Genomic DNA, 20,671 nt, shown 5'->3' on the forward strand with positions numbered 1-20,671 from the left:
AAGAAACCTGTAAATACGAATGAACAAAGGTATTTGTTCCTGGAGAAGAGACCGTTTGTTCAACACCAACAGGAGACTCCTATGGGCCCAATTCCACTGATGTCCTCTCTGTGGCGAAAACCTCAAGTAAATGTTTTCTTTTGCCTTTAAAAATGCTTCCAAGAGTAGAACCTGTCCCCGCACAGGTCAAGACTGCAAAGAAGGCTTTGTAGAAATGAGTCCCATACGTACACCTGCTACTTACACATTTCCTCTTTTGGAAAAATGAGATACTAGTGATAACATTCAGGCATCAACTGGCCTGGTGCCAGCAGATGGCTTTTCCACAGACGAACTAGGTTAGAGTGGAAGATACAGGTTAGGAAACTATGCTGTTTTATTTCTCTTCCCAATCTCGTTGGCAGCTAGAATTTTTGAGGGTCTTTGGTGGCCCTCTGTGTCATTATATTTAATGATGGGGCAGCAGTTAGTATACAAGCTCTTCTGTTTCTCAGGCTGCCTGCAGAAGAAGTCACTATAAATTATCTGCTATCTCCATGGTACAAGGCTCATTGACTCATCGGATACTTGTTGGTTTCTTTAATATTTTGATCACAAGGGTATGAGAGGACGTGGGCCTTTAGCCACAGCTGTTGCAAGACTTCTAATCTCCTTCTGCCCTGCAGGAATAGATGGGAGGTCTTTGAATTTTTACATTCTAGTAATTTGCATTCCCACCTAAGTTGAGTGTTATGAAAACATTCCGAGCTATCTATGCCACAAAAAAATATGCCAGGACCTTCTGGACAAAGCCATTGCCAGAAATGTCATTCCAATGTCTGATCTGAATAACAGGCTACCGTAACCACTTTTCCTTCTGGTAGACTCTGCTCATTTATATACTATACTGTTCTTGGCATCCTGAAACACCTATTTCTACTCAGGTACTCATTCTCCTATTAGTGACTCACCTTTGTCATTTGTTTAAAACCAGTTTTCCTCCAAGGTAGGAAACTTCACTTAGTTTCTGGTATATCTGAATAACTTTGAATATTGGAATTGTTCCCCATTTGCTTCCACCTGTACTGTATTATTTGTTGTCTCAAGTGGCATCTAAATACAGCTATTTTCCATTCCAGAAGTTTCCATTCCCTCCACTTCCACTTAATTTATCCTCCACTACCCTGGTCCCTGGCCCTTTCCTCTTTATGTCCTGTTTTACTTGCTTTGGGAGCCTACATGATTTTATAAGATCTAATTTTGGGTTCTTGCATTGGGGCCATAGTTTTCTTGCAGAGGAGAGTAGAAAATGGGTTCAACTCCTATTTCATTCCACCAACATCTTCTTGAGTCTCATCATCAGCTGATAGATGATGCCTTACAGGTTGCATAGCACTGGAACTTTCCTAGAGTAATGGCTCTACTGTCAGGGTTTTTCTGGGCTCATTCTTCCACTGACTTAATTATGATCTATGCTTAACAGAGTCCCAGTACAACTATTTTGCAGAATGGCTATTACCCTAGAATTACTATAGCACATATTGAGACATAGTTGTACTCCCCGGTAGATAGAAAATTGACCCCGACAATAAACTTTGATAATAAAGACAATAGGCTATGGTGCTTTTATTTATTATTTACCTCTAGCATTGTGAAAGGTCACATTTCAAACTATCTTTTATGCTATATTCTCCATTCAGTCTGGGGTGTATGTATGGAATATCCTTGAATCAAAAAAGTGTCTGTTCATGGGATGGCAATATAAATGTTGGCGTCCGAAGACAGGGAAGAAAAATGATAACATGTGGTTTTAAACTCAAAAGTCCAGGGGTGGGGAGTTGGGGGGAGGCCTGGCATAAATAGCTTTTTTCCTCATTCAGTCATGTTTCAGATGTTCTCGGGGATGGTACACTACCAAATCCCATGAAGGAAATCCATAAAGGGATATTAATCTTAAATGGGTGAAGACATGCTAGCAAGTTGAGGAGCAGATCAGAAAACGTAGTTTTCACAAATTTCTTTAAAAATGAAAGCATGAAGAACCTACCTGCCCTTTCCTGGTGTGCTTTTAGTTAAATTACTCCTGACAATCTACCATGCCCATAGATTCAATGAAATAAGTAGTGGTCTACTCTCTAAGAAGTCTCCAGACTTTTTTCCTTTTTTAAGCCACCAGAATCAAGTGCTGACCCAATCTTGGCCACAGCATTTAAGTCTGACCCCTAAAACCAAGCTTCCTTACCCTTACTCTACATCCTGGAGGCATTTTGGCAGGAGCCAAAAAATGTGAGGGAACACAGGCATTTATCTAATGGTCAAAGAGTAATCCTTTAGAAGTTTGTGAGGTCCAATCGGGAACCTCAGGCAGTGGTGGGGTGTCGGGAGGTGCGTGCCAAGGAACGTGTGCTTGGTTGATCACAGCAGAGGGTGTTCAAGGTTATAAGAACGCGTGCTAAGCCAGCACTCTGGGTAGAAAGTAAGGTGGGCATTGTCAAACCTGGTTTTGCAGTGATAACACCTATATATGAAAGATAATTACTGAAACTCCTGCAGGCAAAATAAGCTTTATTCTAAGTGAAATTATCTGGTTTCTTTTTAAAAAAAATTTTTTTTCAACATTTATTTATTATTGAGAGACAGAGAGAGACAGAGCATGAGCAGGAGAGGGGCAGAGAGAGAGGGAGACACAGAATCCGAAGCAGGCTCCAGGCTCCGAGCTGTCAGCCCAGAGCCCGACACCGGGCTCAAACTCACAAACTGCGAGATCATGACCTGAGCTGAAGTCGGTCGCTTAACCAACTGAGCCACCCAGGTGCCCCTGAAACTATCTGGTTTCTAACAGCGTTTTCCTCATTGACAGTTATTTTTCTAAATGCTTGGGAATAAGCAGTCACAATTTCACTCGGGATCCCACAGTTGGCAACACTGCTGGAGTGGAAGCTAGCCTTTGGCGGGACAGAGGTGTTCAAATCTTTCAAATCCTAAGTATCCCTCTACCTTCAACCCCATCTTTCCACTTTACAAAATGATCCTTAAGGAAAACTGTCACAGAAAGCAGATTTTCACGTAGGCCGGAAACACGAGGCAAAGGGAGTCCTCTGGCATCCTGTGGTCCCACCACAGTAGGTGACTGTAGAGGTGAAAGCCAGGGCCGCCCATGGACGCTGCCATTGCAATGGGCGGCAGGACGTGGCTGAGGCTCCCAGCTGCCTCCCCACATAAGGACTCCATGAAATTTAACATACTTCACATTAAGTTCCCGGCATATGGATGGCTCAAAACAAAACCACTACATTCAGCTAGGTATCAGTCCGAATTCTTCTAAACCTGAAAATTATCTAAAAAAGGACTTTTCAGACTTGTGCCGAGAACTGAAACTAAGCTGTTTATTTATTTTTTTTCTTTTTGTCTACACATTCCAAAAGGAAAGAAATGACACGATCTCAAGGTTTGTGGGTTCAAACCCCGTGTCGGGCTCTGTGCTGCCAGTACAGAGCCTGCTTAGGATTCTCTCTCTGCCCCTCCCCTGCTCCTGCTCTCTCTCAAACTTAAAAAAAAAAAAAAAAAAGAAAAGCAAGCAATGACATACCTAAGTTGGAACCTGTTTTTTAATCTTTCTCATCTAGTACATTCCTCTAAAAGTCTGCTAAGATCTCCTAAAGCAGGGCTTTTCATACTTCAGTGGAACGCAGTATTCCTTATACGTTTACTTTAGTAAACACAGGAAAGGGAAGTTTTCTCCCAAAAGGTTTATTTGTCACATTTAAAGTACAAAATCAAATAGATCCAAATATTGAACCATGTATACGTATCTACACATATATGACTTAGGCCTACACAACCCATCTGTACATTCTAATATAGTCACCAACACCTTCTCTTTAGTAAAAAGCATCACCTCTAAAAAAACAAACTTTATTATTAGTAACACTGCCAGATGTAAATTATGTTCACTTTATCATCTGAAAGGAGAGGAACAGATACTTCATAGGAATTAGGGAGTTTCTAAGTATAAATCCAGTATGTTTACGTGGGCTTCTTAAAATATATTCTATAGGAATAATCAACAGGTGAAACTACCAATAAAAGTCTTTGGGCGTATTAACTGTAAAAGAAACTTAAGTTCTCAGAAGAAACTTTATAAGGTCAATTACATTCCGGAGTTTTTATTTTGGCTTTTAATGCAAAGAAAGGACTTTATTTTGTCTAACAGCACAGTATTTCTAAGTCCTATTTTCTCTGGAGTTGTAATGAATTTTTAGGGAGCTACCCAAATCTGTTAAAAAATTAAACCGGTCACTAAAGGAGGTATATGATTTTTAACACTGTGTAGGTTATTTCAACCAAAATGCGAGAGCACAGTTCTTCAGGAGAAAGGCAGAAATTTTAGGCTTGCCAGATACAGAGTATATGCTGTCACTGAACACACAGATGTCCTGCTGATCACGGGGACTAAATTATAACGGCTTCTTTGTTCTAGGATGTCATCTACCTCACATGCAGACCCAAGGATACTAAGCCTCAGATGCCTAAAAACATCATTCCCGGCACAGACTTTTTCTCAGTGCTCACTCCCATAACTGGGAACACATACAGACATACAGAGATATGGGTCATTATCAAAGTCAGATTTGTATGAACGGCTTCACAGTAGCAACGCAGAAGGTACTCAGTGCCCCATTTCCACAGGAAAGGCTATATTTACACCACACACTTCAGTCTTGAAATGTGGACCCCCCAAAACATTCAATTCTCAATAACCAACGAATTTGCTGAGGCTCCCCTACCCTCAAGTCACCCTAGTTCAGCAGAGCGAAAGCCCCTCCTTGGCTGCGAGGCGCTGGCGGTGGACTTTGTCTTGCTGCAGCTCTTCGTGATTTGGATGCCAGAGTTTCGTGATGATCCTTTCAATGTTGAGAGCGTATACGGTGTGTGTAGGAATGACTTCCCTGTGTACCTGCGATTAAAACAGTAGCGTGCCTCCAGTTACGCTTCGGTATATTCCTCTTCCCGACACGCACAATTAAAAAGTAAGGTTTATATCAACGAAACACTCACACACAAACCGCTAAGCTACAAGCCAGAGCCTAATGAAGCTCCAGCTAGGAAACAAGAAAACAAAGAAATGACAAGCTTCTGAAATAGGAGCGGGAAGAAGAGGATTTCTTTTTTCCCCTTTTCTTTTTCACTGGGCAAGTGGGGGCTGGGAGAGGTAAGTTAGGAAGGAGGTGTGGGCCCCGGATTTGAAAAATGAGGGTAGTACTAATGGCTTGAATAACAAACAATAGGGGCACCTGGGTGGCTCGGTGGGTTAAGTGTCCGGCTCTTGATTTCGGCTCAGGTCACGATCTCACAGTTCTGCGGGTCTGAGCCCCACGTTGGGGCTTGGGCATCTCTCTCTCCCCCAACTCCCACACTTGCTCTCATGTACAATGTCTCTCTCTCTCTCTCTCTCAAAATAAGTAAAGTGACTTAAAAAAGATAAATAACAAACAATAAAAACTGAAAACCAAAAAGCCAAGAAGAGGAAAAGCTACTGAATATCTTTGTATCTTTGCAAACTTAAAGAAACTCTGAACCTATCCATAAATCTAGGTAAACCTTAAGGAGCCAAGAGTTTTACCTGCAAAGCTTCAAAAAGGTCATACATGTTGACTGGAGGCAAAGCTGCAGGCAGAGTGTCCCCAGAGCATGCCAGCAGGAGGGCGGCCTGCTGCTCGGCGTCATCAGGGGGCGGGTGAGAGGCCGGGTTATGACCCGCGCAAGGAGCAGAAAAGGCTGGAGGACTGAAAACAAAGTATTTTCAAAACATTCCCAATAACTATGAACGAGACAAGCGGATAACGAAAATAGGAATGGGCTTTTAATACATCTTGCAAAAATATCTTAAAAATAATTAAAAACCCAATTAGAAATTACTTTTTAGCTAGTATATTACGTGAGTGGCCTGTAATTTTAATTTTTAAAGGCAGCCCATCTGGCAGGCTGGAAACAAAATGTAGAACAACTAAATTTACACTCCTCTCCCCACAATGTTGAAATATTTATTAAGCTCAGGATGCTGGGCCAAAATTGTTTCCTGCCCTTCAAATGCTTCTAGTCGGGAGCGGGGGAGAAAAAAGACCTTAATTAAAGGAGAATGAACCTGAAAAACTGACTTGGGAGAGGAAGATACATGTAACTGGAGACAACAGGATTGAAAAATTACATGCAAGAAGACACAGCGCAGAGTAAGCAAGAGGCAAAAATGGAGGATGAAGAAAATCCAAATCTTGCCAGTTTCCCAAAACAGGACCCAGATACAGTATCAGCGGGGAAGTCGGGCATAATTGTTGTGTCCCGAGACAGTAGGAGATGACCTATACAGTTTCGAAGAACACCCAGAAGGTAAAACAACAGTGAGGAGGCAGCTCAGACGAACGCACAGGCGGGTAGAAGCGTGGGGGTGAGCACCGGACAAAGGCGGCCCTGTTGGGCAAACAAGCAGTGACGGGGAGCCAGTCGCCCTCCAGGGGCAGGCGAGCGGCGAGGGGGCGAGCTCGGGAGGCCTGGCAGGGTCACAGACGCTGCTCTCAGCATTCACCCACTTTGTCGGTTGGGTTTTTCTTCTAGAAAAGGAGGACTTACAAATGAGAACAAATACTCCCACACAGACATGCCTGAATGAGACTGAGGATAGAAATCTTCACATTTGACGATCTAAATATAAATAGTGAACCTAATTTAAGATGGCGCTCTTCGGGACGCCTGGGTGGCTCAGTCGGCTAAGCATCCGACTCTTGGTTTCGGCTCAGGTCACGATCTCATGGTTTGGGAGTTCGAGCCCCTGTGCCAAGGCTCTGCGCTGTCAGTGTGGAGCCTGCTTGGGATTCTGTCTCTCTCCCTCTTGCTCCCTCTCTCTGCCTGCTTCCCTGCTCACGCTCTCCCTCGCCCTCTCTCAAAATAAATAAATAAACTTAAAAAAAAAAAAAAAAAAAGAGGATGCTCTTCAAAACGGGCCTTGTGAGCCACCTCAAGGTTTTCAGCCATGAAGTAGGCGCTGGTACAACCCCTTTCCATGTGGTGTCAACACTCTTGGCCGTGTCCAACTCTCTTCTTGGTTTTCCCACCCTGCACTCTTTCCTACCACACCTCCTCCCTTCCTTTCTTGTTAGTTCTTCACTACCATCACCCCCACCAGGTTCCGGGCCACACTTTTCTCTCTGAACTTGTACCTCCCTGTCATCTCCCTCACCAACCAGCTAACGAGCGCTCCGAGAAATCCAGTCACTTCAGAAAGAACATTACATCACTGCTTTTTCTTTCCCAAAGGCTTAAAATTTGGACTACATTATTTGCAGGGAAGGCAGAAAGGAAGTAGAGGGCCGAAAACAGACAACACACGGATGAAAAGAAAGGTAATCCAGGTCATCTCGTAAAGCGAAGACTGAGGACATTAGAAGTCCTGGGAGACCCTCCGTGGAACGTGGACGGAGGAAGCCCAGAGACGGGGGCAGGGACCAGGCTGCACACCAGCATGCCAAGAACAACCTGATGACACCCAGCACAGGCCACTCTCTCAAGGTAGAGCTACGGAACCTGGAGGAACACCTCCCACCCCTCCTCCCGCCATCAAGATACGCAACCCTGACCCAACAATCATAGGCCGTGCTTCTGACTGAAAGCAGGCCCGCTTCCACCACCAAGCAGGTGCTGCCCCTTACGAGCCCTCAGGACTCCTCACCTCGGGGAACCGCTCCAATCCACCCGAGAAAGTGGGCCCGGGGCGCTTGCATAACCACATGCGGCAGCCAAACTCTGCGCCCTCACTTGTGACAAGCGATACCAAAGCAATTCACTAGTTATCGTGCAAGGATGCAACTTAAAATAAAACCGCGCTGCTCTCAAAGGTACCTTAGACTGACAGAAACACAATTATTTAACAGCGGTCTAACACCTAATAGTAGTGTACCAGCTAGAGAGGATGGATGCAAAACCACAAGAAACTTCATATACCTTTCTATTAAGCTGTTGTAAGCTACTACGCTATTCTTCAGGTATGGCTGTGGGGTTACGTTACTACCAAAGGCATATTTAAAATGACCGTCACGTAACCGGTAAGCTTTCCTTCTCGACACAACTGATGTCAGTATATCTTTAAGGTGATTCTGTAAAAACAAAGAAAAGAAAAAGAACATGAACTCCTGTTTAAGAGCAAATCATAAAACTTCCATTGACCAAAAAATGTCTCCTAGCATTTAGCGGATGGAGATATGAGACAGGCTAGCATGTGGTGGAACCAAAGTTCACCAAAAGGCCACAGAACCACATCAGAGCAGGAAGGTACGGGAAAGAGAGAGATGCGTTGTTTTTATTTGGTTCCATTTAATAGGTGCTTGCTCTACATGAAATTTATTAAAGTTATTTATGGTTTCTAAATTGACTCCTCTCTCAAAAGAGATTTTCAGACGGTTTTAAATAAAAGTACAAAAATAAATACATAAAATTTCTAAAAGGAGGCAAACTACCCTGAAACCTGGTTTCAAATAGGACAAAAAGTTCCAAGAGGTCAGATTTACTGGCTACAATGCCCAATCTACTAGAATCCTGCCATAAAAGAACCATGGCTCTCTCAAAAGCCACATACACAACAGATATATAGGAAATAAACGAAAAATTAGGTATTTGATACTTCTTTATGAGAGCCAAGTACATAAGGGATAGAAAGTGTCTGTGAAAATAAAAAGAGCTGATCCCAGCCTGCCATTAATAACAGGTGAGGCAGGATCACCTGTTTCAACTATACCAGTAAGATAATCTCATATCCAGGCCTTCATGATACAATTTGTAATTTCCACACACTGAATTTATTAAATGTGTGTAACTTCATGAGATAGCGATTATAATCTTTGAGGTACATGTGAGGAAACGGGAGGCCCCAAGTACTGGAAGAATTACCCTGTATTACCTGACATATCCGTGCACTATAGAACCCAATGCGTATTTTGGCAAATAACTAAATGAATAAAGTGAATGGATAAATGAGTGGGCTGAGAGAAGGATCCTACTGTTTAGACACCAAATCTAATGCTCTTTAAATGCTGGGACACAACAAAAAACAGTGATTTTCATCGTTAGGATTCTCAATCTCAATTTTTTTCCTTAAAAACTGTGCCCGTGTTAACAAATTAAACACCAAAACACGCCAAAGTGTTATGCCATAAGTAGCCTCTCTGAAAAGCTTAGTCTGCTAACTGAAGGCAACTGCATGGACTATGAGGTGTTTCTCCCCTCAAAAGAACACAATTCCGGGGTGCCTGGGTGATTCAGTCGGTTAAGGGTCCGACTCTTGATCTCAGCTCAGGTCTTGATCTCAGGATCATGAGTTCAAGCCCCGCATTGGGCTCCACATGGGCATGAAGCCTACTTGAAAAAAAAAAAGAAGAGAGAGAGAAAAAGAAAAAGAGGGAAAAAAAAGAAAACAATTTCAATGACGACAATTCTGGCATCGGTAGTACTTGGATTCTTTTCTTGCAGTACCGACTTTCAACGACACACACAAGCTCGTTACATTCAACCTGTAAAACCGTTTCTGCCACCAGCAAACCAACCTCCACCGCGTAGACAACAGCTGAGACGGCCTCCTCCGTGACGTTGTCCAACCCGTGCTCGTAAGCTGTCACTATCATTCTCCCTTCAAGCTGACCCCGGGTGGGAAGCATCATTGTGTGGGAACAAAGTTTCAACTCATCATCATCTTGGGGATCCTTTGCCACAAACTGCTGGGCTCCCGAGAGGGGATTTTGAGGCTGGAATCTATGCTATGGGCAAGAAAACTTTTCAAAATGATTCATCACAGTGGCAAGTAAGAAGACACAATATATTGGACTTGAGCTCCCACAAATTAATGCCACCAAAACAATACTACAGGATTTAAAAAAAAAGAAGTCACTCATGCACAAATAATCACAGATTCACACCCATTACATAGTAATAATGAAGACATGAATTAAGGGGAATAATGGTAGTGTGCCCAGCAGTTTATTCTATTCAACGGATACCTTGGTGATCACAGAATATATGGCTCTGTGCTAAAAATAACAATTAGGGGAAAGGAGAAGATATAAAACTATTTTCAAACAACTCAGAGCATTCTCAGTATACTTGTAAGTAAGCAGGTTCTGAAAGCAGAAATATATAGTAATACCTCGTTTAAGCTCTAAAAATAAGCGTAGCTAACCAACATAACAGACCTAATAACAGATATTCCAAGAGAATGCCAGATAGTATAAACTATCTTGCTATCATCTTCTACTTACAATTCTCAACACAGAATCTTGCTAAGACACAGCCATTCTAATTATTTAGAATAGTTTTTCTCAAACTGTTTCCACTCCTAAAACCTCTGCCTCCTCTGGTAGACTCTGACAGCCCATGTGTATTCTCCATCACCAGTGGTAGCTCCTGCTTAAGCTCAACATATAAGATTTAATAGCGAAAATGGCTTGTCCCTGTTTGAAGTTTGTATTATAAAAGAAACATTGGTTGTTTTTTCCATTGTCCAAGTATAAAACTGTATTTTATATCAAATATCCCTTTTTAAACTAAGGTATGCCTCTCTAGAGGTACCGATGCCCTCCATATTGAATAGTATCGATAGAAAACACAGAGCAAAGGTAGAAATGAATGTTTGTTGATGTTAATCAATAAAGCTATCAACACCCAGTCAAACCTATAAAAGGAAGACTTTTGGCAAATTGTTCCCCAAATACAAAAGGAAAAAACAATTTATCCTAAAATGTTTGCAAATTTTATGGCCAAATGCCTTCATGACTTCTCTGCTGATTCCGAAAGGCTCAGGGCCTAGCTGGGCATCGCCAGGATCCTGCCAGAGGCCTCCAGGCCTCCTGGAGCCGTGGAACAGAAGTCTTCAATGTAAGAAACATTCCAGAAAAAGATTTAAGAGGAGAAATAATACAGGCATACTTTTTGAGTCATTAAAAAATCGTTAGGTACTAATGAAAACATATTAATATTTATGCAGTAACAAACTAGAATTATAAAAATTCAGACACCTGGGACTCACACTCTTTGAAACTCTTGTCAACCTCAAATATAATAACACCTTTCTTCCCCAAATCATGCCCTCCTTTTTTTCAACTCTACTACCAGTATTTTAAGATTTATTTAAAAACTAAAGCCCGTTCCATCACACCAGCACTTAAATCAGTTGTTACCAAGATCTACTGGAGAACAACCTACGTCAAATTTCTGACGAACAGAAGAAAGCTTTTTCTTTCCCTTTGGTTTTCCAGGTTTAGCTGCAGAACCCCCTGTCCAGGGTAAAGATCCAGCACCCTCTGTGAGACAGAAAAAGAACCATAAGAGAAAACGGGGACAGTTGTCAACTGCTGTGTTTGGTTTCATTATAGGCTAAAAAAGTATGGAATGCTCAAGTAATGAAAATAATCAATGCTTAAATTCAGATCTTCTCTATTTCTCCAAGCAAAATTATGAATTCTCTCAAATCACATTTTTTTCTAGCTGTAACCAAAATTATTCCTTTAGGAAGACAAATTTGTTTTTCATATTTTAAATTAATGTTTATTGGGTGTTTTGTTTGCTTTATTAGTAGCATTATAAGTAGTATTACCAAAGTAGGAAAAAATTTTCTAGTTCAAGATGGGGAACTGAGCACATGAATGTATCTCACCTCTCTTTCTAGACCCTACTAAAAAAAGGTAATAGCAGAAAGTAAACAGCACACATCCGCAACTGAGATAGAAAGGAAATTGAAACAAGATGAGATGTCAACAAATTTCAACAATGGGCTAAAAAGGTGTTCACTCACATGGAGACACACAGAAGCCATAACCTAGGCTAGGCAAGGTTCGGAAATGAGGTGGAAACAAGTTAACCTGCAGAGCAGAAATCCACAAAGAAACTGGATTTGGAGAAGGTGAGGACAGTGGAAACCAGGGAGGGGTCAGTGAAGCCAAAAATAAGATCAATGGAAGGTCTACATTCAAAAGTCGTCTACACAAACCCCTTCCCCCTCACCACTAACAGTGGGCTCAGTACAAAACAAAAATGCAGGGTCTCTTATTCAAACATTTAGAATTTCAAGGCAACCACAGTTGAGCACTAAGCCAAGCGTGGGCCCTTCTGGGTTCACAGGCAGTTCACAGGCAGTTCACAGGCCCCGGAGCCAGCCCTGCTCTCTCCCATACATAGCACAGTATTTACAATGGCAGGGGGATGCTGTTGGGGGGTATGGAGGACAAGAGAGTGGAGAACTCTCCTCTAGTTAAACTGGACCAAATTTCTGGGATTTACTAAGGTGGTTGATATGGATGTTGACACCCTAGAGCACAGCTCTCTGCATGCTGGCCTGAGGATCCCCAGTTGAGCTGGCCTCCTGTCAGCTCACTCTACAACAAAACCCCCACACAACTGTATACTTCATTCTTAAATGTGAATCACCCGACATTTGATGACAATCTATAACAGAATAAGAAAGACCCAGATAAACAAACAGACAATAGAAGTCCTAATAATTCAGGGGCGCCTAGGTGGCTCAGTCGGTTGAGCGTCCGACTTCGGCTCAGGTCATGATCTCACAGCTTGTGAGTTCGAGCCCTGCATCGCACTCTGTGCTGACAGCTCGGAGCCTGGAGCCTGCTTCGGATTCTGTGTCTCCCCTTTCTCTGCCCCTCACCTACTCGCGTTCTGTCTCTGTCTCTCTCAAAAATAAATAAACGTTAAAAAAAAATTTTTTTTAAATAATTCAAGCAACATGGACTTCAAAAATACTAACTGGTATATTCAGAGAAGTCTGAAAAGACGTGTGTCCATAAAACAAAAAGAAGGTATTATAAAAATTGCTGAATTAAAGAATGCATTGGGCAGAAAGGCTGAAAGAACTGAGGAAATCTCATAAAGCATAAGCCAGATGTCTAAAATCAGTAAACCCAGACAGAGATTTAAGCTCCAATGAGGAGCTATCAAAGTCCTACCAGAAGAACAAAAAACAAAGTAGTTGTCTTTGAGAAAAGTCTAGGAGTGGGAAGAAGCTTTTCATTATAAGACCTTCTGTATTATTTCTAACCATGAGCACATTTATATATAGTTTAGTGTTAAAGAAAAACAATCAAAGCAATTCAAGCTCATTACAGTACACCTGAAAAAACTACCCCCCAAAATTTTTTATACGAAAAAAAACCATCATCTTAGCAAAAACATTATTTCCGTTTTGATGTTTTTTTGAAGAATGAGTTTTTAAAGCTTTGAAAAAAAAATACTCCAAGTTCATCAGTTAAAAAAGAGCTCTTTGGACACCTACCATGATGAGCACTGAGTCATGTACAGAATTGCTGAATCGCTATATTGTACCCCTGAAACTAAACTCTGTATGTTAACTACACTGGAATTACAAAAAAACAAAAACAAAAAACAAAACAACCTGTTAGGGAAGTCAAGCTGTTCTCTCCACCGCTTTAAATGTCTCTGGTACATCCAGGTCTCACTGATGAGGTCAGCCAATCTTAGAAGATTCCCAAAGAAACCCACTGCTGCTGGATGGCCCGGATGCTAGGTGATGCCACCGATGTGTGGCCAACACGCTCCAGGCAAGGAAGCAAAGCTTGGTGAGTCAGGCCTGACTGACAACCAGGACAGCTTTCCAGCGGCGGGCAGATTTAGGGGTGGATCCAACACTTCCATCTACTGGCTGGGTTATTTCTCTATCGAACCCCCAAAATGTATTTCCTCAAAATGAAATTAATAGTTGCTGGCAACAAAGAGATGATTTCTATTCAAAGTAAAATATAGAAATGTAGCTCTTCGTACTTGCGGGTGGGTTTTCTGTTTTCCTAAGCTAGGTGGGAAAGGTGATTTTTAATAATATTATTGATCGAGGGACCGCAGTGTAACAGACACTTTGCATTCTTTTTAATCCTCACAGCAACTCTTCCGGGTAGGTATTAGCCTCTTTATAGATTAGCAAACCAACTTCAGAGAAAACAAAATAAAAGAAAAAGCAAAACAGAGAGGGAGGCAAACCATAAATACAGAGAAAATATATTTTAAATACAGAGAACAAACTGAGGTTTGCTGGAGGGGAGGTGGGTGGGGGGATGGGTTAGGTGGGGGATGGGTTAGGTGGGGGATGGGCATTAAGGAGGGCACTTTTTGGGATGAGCACTGGGTGTCATATGTTAAGAGGTTAATCACTGGGTTCTACTCCTGAAGCCAAGACTACACTGTATGCTAACTAACTTGAATTTAAAAGAAAGAAGAAAGAAAGAAAGAAAGAAAGAAAGAAAGAAAGAAAGAAAGAAAGAAAAGAAAGAGGAAGGAAGGAAGGAAGGAAGGAAGGAAGAAAGAAAGAAAGAAAGAAAGAAAGAAAGAAAGAAAGAAAGAAAGAAAAGGTAAGAAAGAAAACAAAGAAAGGTTTTTAATCAATGATCAACACAATCACCACAGGCCCTTTAAAAACAACAACAACAAAAAATTCAACTTAATCTATAGTAGGCGGTACCTACAAATCTAAGTTTTTAACAACAGTTCAGGATAAGTTTTATTGTGAGGCAAATTGTTTAATGTATTTAATCATTTATTTTTGACTACTTGATTAAAATAAGATGGATGAAAGAAGTGCCTGTACCACTTAAACTCCAAACAATTTGGGATAAAGGGGTCATTGTTTCTACCTATACCTAATTAGGTTGAAGTGACCGATTTAGCTTCTACCCACCTCCCCAACATGCTGAAGCTCTAACCTTCCAGGTGCTGGTATCTTACTTGAGAATACAACTGAAAGTCCAGGTTCTCACCACACGTCGTGGTTTCCCCTCCCCCAACCCGAACTCACCTTCCCTGCATCTATGGAAACCCTCGTCTAATACCAGCTGCCCTCAAGTTTCTTCACCCTGACTGCCCACCCACTTCCTCACTTGTCTGTCATTTAAGTAATCTAAAATCCAGCTGAGTGGACAGTAAAGACCAAAAGTCAACGTAAGCACAGGGAGATCACCTGCTTTACCCAGGTTCTACAAAACAATCTGCACCTACATAATAAATTTTTTCTTGTGAGCAGTTCAAAGAACATGTCGTTTGCACACAACAGATGTGTCTGTTAACGGAAGCTAAAGCCCAGGGCTCTGATGGCTCTGTTGACTGACATCCCTGGAAGTACTTCCGCTCCCTTACCTGGGGTAGACACCAAAATCTGACAACGCGTAAGAATAGCCAGGAGGAAATCGTTGTGAGAATGGACTGAAAAAGGGAAGATTGTCACAAGTCAAATACAAAACATTTACAACATAAGGAAACCATTATTTGACTCTGGATATCCCCTACCCTGCCATTCTTTACACTTTATTTGAAATATCCATATTATTAAAATAATCTTACACACCATTAAAAACCCCATTTTATTTTTTTTAAGTGAAAAGACTTACTGCAAAATTTACTGCAATTTATTATTGCAGTTATTTATTTGCAACTTATTGCAAATCTGGGAAAACTTCAAAATAGTAAAATAACTCCCCAGATAATTATTTTACCATTATCCTGCGTGAGAAGTCTATGAGCTTCAAGGTCAAACTCTTCTTTGCTGATCTTCTGCTTGAACCACAACTTTAAGTTAGCCCAGTATCTGCAGAGACAGAAGCAGTATTAAGAACCAAGGATTTTGCTTCTTTCCCAAGTTTACCTTACCTGCTCCAAAACCCAGGGAAGGAAATTTTGCATTCCCCACCATATGGGCAGAGTTGTGCATCTCCCCCCAAATCTATATGTTGAAGCCCTTGACCCCCAGCACCCAGGACGTTAAAGAGGTGATTAAATTAAGATGACCTCTCTAGGGTGGGCCCTAAACCAATGTGATGGGTGTCCTTAGTAAGAAGACATTAGGACTGTGACACACACACAGACCAGACAGTAGCTATCTATAAGCCAAAGGTAGAGGCCTCAGAAAAAAACAACCCTGCTGAAGGGTGTTGTCAGACTTCCTTGATGTCAGACTTCCAGCGTCCAGAACTATGAGAAAACAAATTTCTATTGTTTAATCCACCCCATCTGTCGTATTTTGTTACTCCGGCCCTTGAAAACTAATACACCTAGGAATCAGAATACTGACAGAAGGGGGCGCCTGCCTGGCTCAGTTCGTAGAGCCTGTGACTCTCGATCTCACAGGGCCGCCGAGTTCAAGGCCCATGTTGGGTGTGGAGCCTACTTAATAAGAAAAAAGAAAAAAAAAAAAAAAAGAATATCAACAGAAGAAAAAGGAAGAAAAGTTTTTCCCCAAAAGGGACTGACAGGTTGTCACATTATTGGACTCACAAGTCCTTTAGCCAAAACCACAGCTGTACCCTTCCTTCCTCACTGTTGCCTTTCTAAAAGACCTATCCTCCAGAATCTTACATTTAATATTTATGTTTTAAAAGTATTATTATTAAAAGTATTAACTTTTAAATATTAATTTCAAATACACTAATTTTCCAATTATTAACTACAGTTCATAATACTGTATTGTATATTTGAAAGTTGCTAAGAGTAGATCTTAAAAGTTCTCATAAATAAAAAAGTTCTCACAAGAATTTTTATATATCGTGACAGATGTTAACTAGACTTACTGTGGTGATCATTTTGCAATATATACATGTATTGAATAACTGTTGTATACCTGAAACCAATATACTGTTATATGTCAATCATACCCCAATAAAAAAAAAGATTTATATTTTAAAAAGCATATGTGTTTTATGGGTTGGGAAGTGGTCATTAATACTGATCCTGGTAACCTCTTTCCTTTCAGATGATCTCAAGTTCTAATCTAACTGGCTGAAGTAATGAGTTTCTAAAACACCTCACCACAATGAAAATACCGTGGATATGAGAAACTTAGTGGTTTGTAAAGTGAAAACCAACCACTAATCATAAAAATCACTAGTTACCTGGCAGGAAAAAACATAATGATTTGATCCCTTTATACCTTAACAACAGTATTAGAGATAGGAGTAAAATATGACTTTTCACATCCACAGCCCTTGATTCAGTGCTGAAAGAAGCTGCTCTTTGTTCATGAAACAATTAAAAATTACTCAGGACACGTCTTACAATCACTTTCAATCCACACTTAGCTACTTTCTAATGCTAATTTGAGTTCCTAACAGAGGAAAAAAAAAGAAAAAAGATTTCTAAAGAAGACGGTCTGATGCTCTCACTGCCTTATACCCTCACAGGTCCTCTCCTGTACACAGATTAGCTTCAATTCACCTTAGTAGGTAACTCTGTATGTAACTGGCTATGTGTGCCCATCACTGCAAGCAAAGCTTTGGGTTCACACGCATTTTTTTTTTTCCCCAGGAGAAAACCTATAGCTTTAATGGGGTCAACGTTGCCCAAGACCCATTTCACTCAATAGCAAAATATGTTTAGTTTTAGAGCTTGGCATGACTTTTCACCTGATATTCACACACTCGTTAGTCAATAATAACTTCCCAACAATGGACACTTAAATGTTTTGGTTTTTTTTTTTTTTTAAGGACGCAGGAACTATTATGAAATGAAATAAAGCTCCACAGGAAAAAAAAAGTATTTTCCCGTCCCATTCTATCCAACAAAAGAGGGCAGTGACATGAGACAGCTTCATTATTTAAAAGCCCCGGGCCACTATTTTATAAGAAAGGTGCAAATATATCCATATTTTGAGGGTGAACTTATTCCAGAAGTAAAACAAGCCGCTACCAGGAAGTTCTACCAACATGATGCTACCTATCTCCTCTAATGGCAAACTTTCCAGCCGTACCCCTTCCAAGATTCAGAAGACCTGCTCCCCAATCCTGGTGCCTATGTTAACTTGCCATATAACCATGGACAAATGACTGCTTTCCTCAACAGAACTGAAAAGAAAATTAGTTAACCTCTATGAAGGTGAGGATGATGGGTGACAAGTTTAAGTGGGTCAGACTAGGAAGCACTGGGGACACCTGCAGTAAACTAAAGAACATATGATCAAGTCACCAAAAAATTCAACACCTATTTAAACCGAACACTCTCTTGGGTACTATACAAAGGAAATTAGCTAGCAAAGGCCATGTCTTTTCTAGAAGCTGGTGTGGGCATGCAACCTAAGAGACATTTGGACCCTAGATAAATTGAACACAACTCTTATCTGGGGTCCTTATACACTTTCTCTGTTTTACCTACCACCAAGGACCATGTTTAAATGGTCAGGTTATATATAAACCAAAGTACACTACTCATGAAGAAATATGAGAAATTACCGGATGGCAACATTACAGAGTATTAAACCAAGAGGCACTTTTTAAGGAGCAGGAGAAAAAGACAATGAAAGAATGGAAAAACAAATGCAAAACAACACTGTACCACTAACTACTCATGGCACAAAAGCATATTTTGATCACATCGTTAGTGGAGATTTACACTACAGATACGTCAAATTTAGCTTTACCATCTGTATTTGACCAACATCTGAGAGCCAGCATTGGCCTTTAAAGGCCAAATAGGGAATACTAACTTCAAATTTCTGGCAAACCTGTGTGGTAAGTGTGGGATCATAGAAGTCACCATCACATCTAATCAGTAAATTATACACACAAGCCAGGTCTTTCAGATTTATTATAGTATGGAAACACTTTCAGATATTTGTAAGCATCCTAGACGTAACAGAGTAAAAGTCAACTGTGTTTAAAAATGTAAATTTTAGCCGTCAGTATTACAAAAGTAACAAACTGTGGTAATTAATGGTGAAAACTGTTAATTTTGCCTATTAAAGTAACTAATAATTTTCAATTAATTAAATAAGCAAAGAAATAGACTGACAGCAAACATGACTATTAAAACATAATTTTAGGTAGGGGCGCCTGGGTGGCTCAGTCAGTCAAGCATCCGACTTCGTCTCAGGTCATGATCTCATGGTCCGACTTCGGCTCAGGTCATGATCTCATGGTTCGAGAGTTTGAGCCCCGCATTGGGCTCTGTGCTGACAGCTCAGAGCCTGGAGCCTGCTTCAGATTCTGTGTCTACCTCTCTCTCTCTGCCCCTCTCCTGTTCGCGCTCTCTCTCTCTCTCTCACACACAAAAATAAATAAAATTTAAAAAAAAATTTTTTAAGACATAGTTTTAGATAGAACATTTTATCTTTGGGAGTCAATAAATGTTCACAAAAAATTAAATAATTATGCCAAAGCAATAATTTTAATTCTAGCGTTTGTAGAAATTTGATTCATTAAGGTTCATAAAATAAGCTTTAAGAATTATATTTTGCTTTTAGTTATTCTGTTTAGGCCATGAGTGTTTCAAGAAGTCTTACATGGGAATTCTGCATATCTTGCTAGGATAAAAAGCAGAATGTCAACTCCACCACCCCAAAATTTCACAAGAAGGAAAAACTCCACAAAAATCACGTATGACATCCAAGTAACTTCAATCTAGTCATACTAAAGAATATAAAGAAAAAGATGACAAGAAAGGGTCCCCCAAATACCTTGCCCTGCCAGCAACATGATATTTAAGTGAGCATCTACCGAGTAAGCAAATGTGTGGAATATCACAGAAGTCATCTAGCAGCAACAACACAGGCACTAGAATTTTAAACATTTAAAATTTGCTACTTATATCTTTGGAAAATAAAATTATAATAATGATTAATGTTCTGAAATTTTCCAACTCGTTCTTGTATGTCAGAAATATATCATCTGGCTTCAGCCTTGGCTGAATTATTGATTTTACATCCCGCCATTCAGCATCTGACCTCTGATTGTTTACTCGGTCCCCTGCTATAACCTAAGTCTGGCTGGGCGCTTGTTCCTTTGGAACCCCTTGTAGGGTATCAGAGCCAGGAATCAGACACGAGGGGTCTAGTGACTTTTGAAGAGTTACGTAACCTCTCTAGATCTCAGTCGTCTCATCTATCAAATGGGAACAACAATTGTATCTACCTCACATCTCTGTTGTGAGGCTTAGATGAAACGGTACCTTGAGAGTGCTTAAAAGGTGTTCAATTAATGTCCACTACCGCGATCATCACTATAACTGCAGCGATGTTCGGTGACTTATCTTAAACGTAGGGTCTATCCACCTTCCGAAACTACTCTCAATGCTCTTTCTTAAACGCAGTGTCTACGCATCACCCGACCTCAATGAACTTCCGCCTCCAGGAAGCCCTCCAGGGTCTGGCCGCCGCGCGCGGTGCCCACTCCAGCCGGGGCGCGTCGGGCTCCGGGTCACTCGGCCCGGGGCAGGCCTCACGCGAACCGAACTCTGCGAGGGGCCTGCAACCGTTCGGTAGGCCCTTGGGCGTGGAACGCGCCTCTCCCGCCCCACCCAGAGCAGAGAGCCCCGGGCGAATGCGCCCGCCCGAGTCCCGAGGGAGCCAGGGAGGCCGGCCCGTCCAGCTGAGCGAGTCCGGGTTCCGCACCCGGAGCCGGCCGAGAAACCCAGAGGCCCCGCCACCCGCGACGCGAGGCAACACAGGCCTCGGAGCGGCGGGAGGCGTCTCCAGGGTGGGTCGGCAGCCCGAAGCCTGAGGAGGAGCGGCGCGGAGACCCGGACGCCGCGCCAGGACAGCTCTTACTGTTTCACGTTGTCCCCTAGGGCCTCGCTCAAGTTCTTCTTGGCCGCCTCCAGCTCGCTCACAAAGGTCGCCATTGCTCCCCACGTCTCAGCCCGACCGCAGACCGCTCTG

At 41.6% G+C, this 20,671-nt stretch overlaps 1 protein-coding gene across 1 annotated transcript; it reads right to left on the bottom strand.

Annotated features, from left to right (window-relative positions):
- Positions 1-3,713: 3,713 nt before the first annotated feature.
- On the bottom strand, positions 3,714-20,671 carry TADA1 (transcriptional adaptor 1). Its single transcript, XM_042924619.1, has 8 exons — positions 20,561-20,671; positions 15,525-15,616; positions 15,169-15,234; positions 11,221-11,318; positions 9,570-9,779; positions 7,975-8,126; positions 5,603-5,765; positions 3,714-4,936 (listed from the first exon to the last, which is right to left on the bottom strand). Exons 1-8 carry the CDS (start codon positions 20,632-20,634, stop codon positions 4,784-4,786), a joined length of 1,008 nt encoding a protein of 335 aa, XP_042780553.1. The 5' UTR covers positions 20,635-20,671; the 3' UTR covers positions 3,714-4,783.

The sequence above is a fragment of the Panthera leo genome, chromosome F3 (genome assembly GCF_018350215.1).
Source record: "Panthera leo isolate Ple1 chromosome F3, P.leo_Ple1_pat1.1, whole genome shotgun sequence".
NCBI classification, from domain to species: Eukaryota; Metazoa; Chordata; class Mammalia; order Carnivora; family Felidae; genus Panthera; species Panthera leo.

Coding starts and splice junctions, on each gene's coding strand:
- TADA1 (XM_042924619.1), bottom strand. CDS start 20,634: ATGGCGACCTTTGTGAGCGAGCTGGAGGCGGCCAAGAAGAACTTGAGC. Junction 15,235..15,524: donor ACTTCTCACGCAGGATAATG/GTAAAATAATTA, acceptor TCCCTTTTTCAG/TCCATTCTCACAACGATTTC. Junction 8,127..9,569: donor CTGTTGTCTACGCGGTGGAG/GTTGGTTTGCTG, acceptor TTGTTTTTACAG/AATCACCTTAAAGATATACT.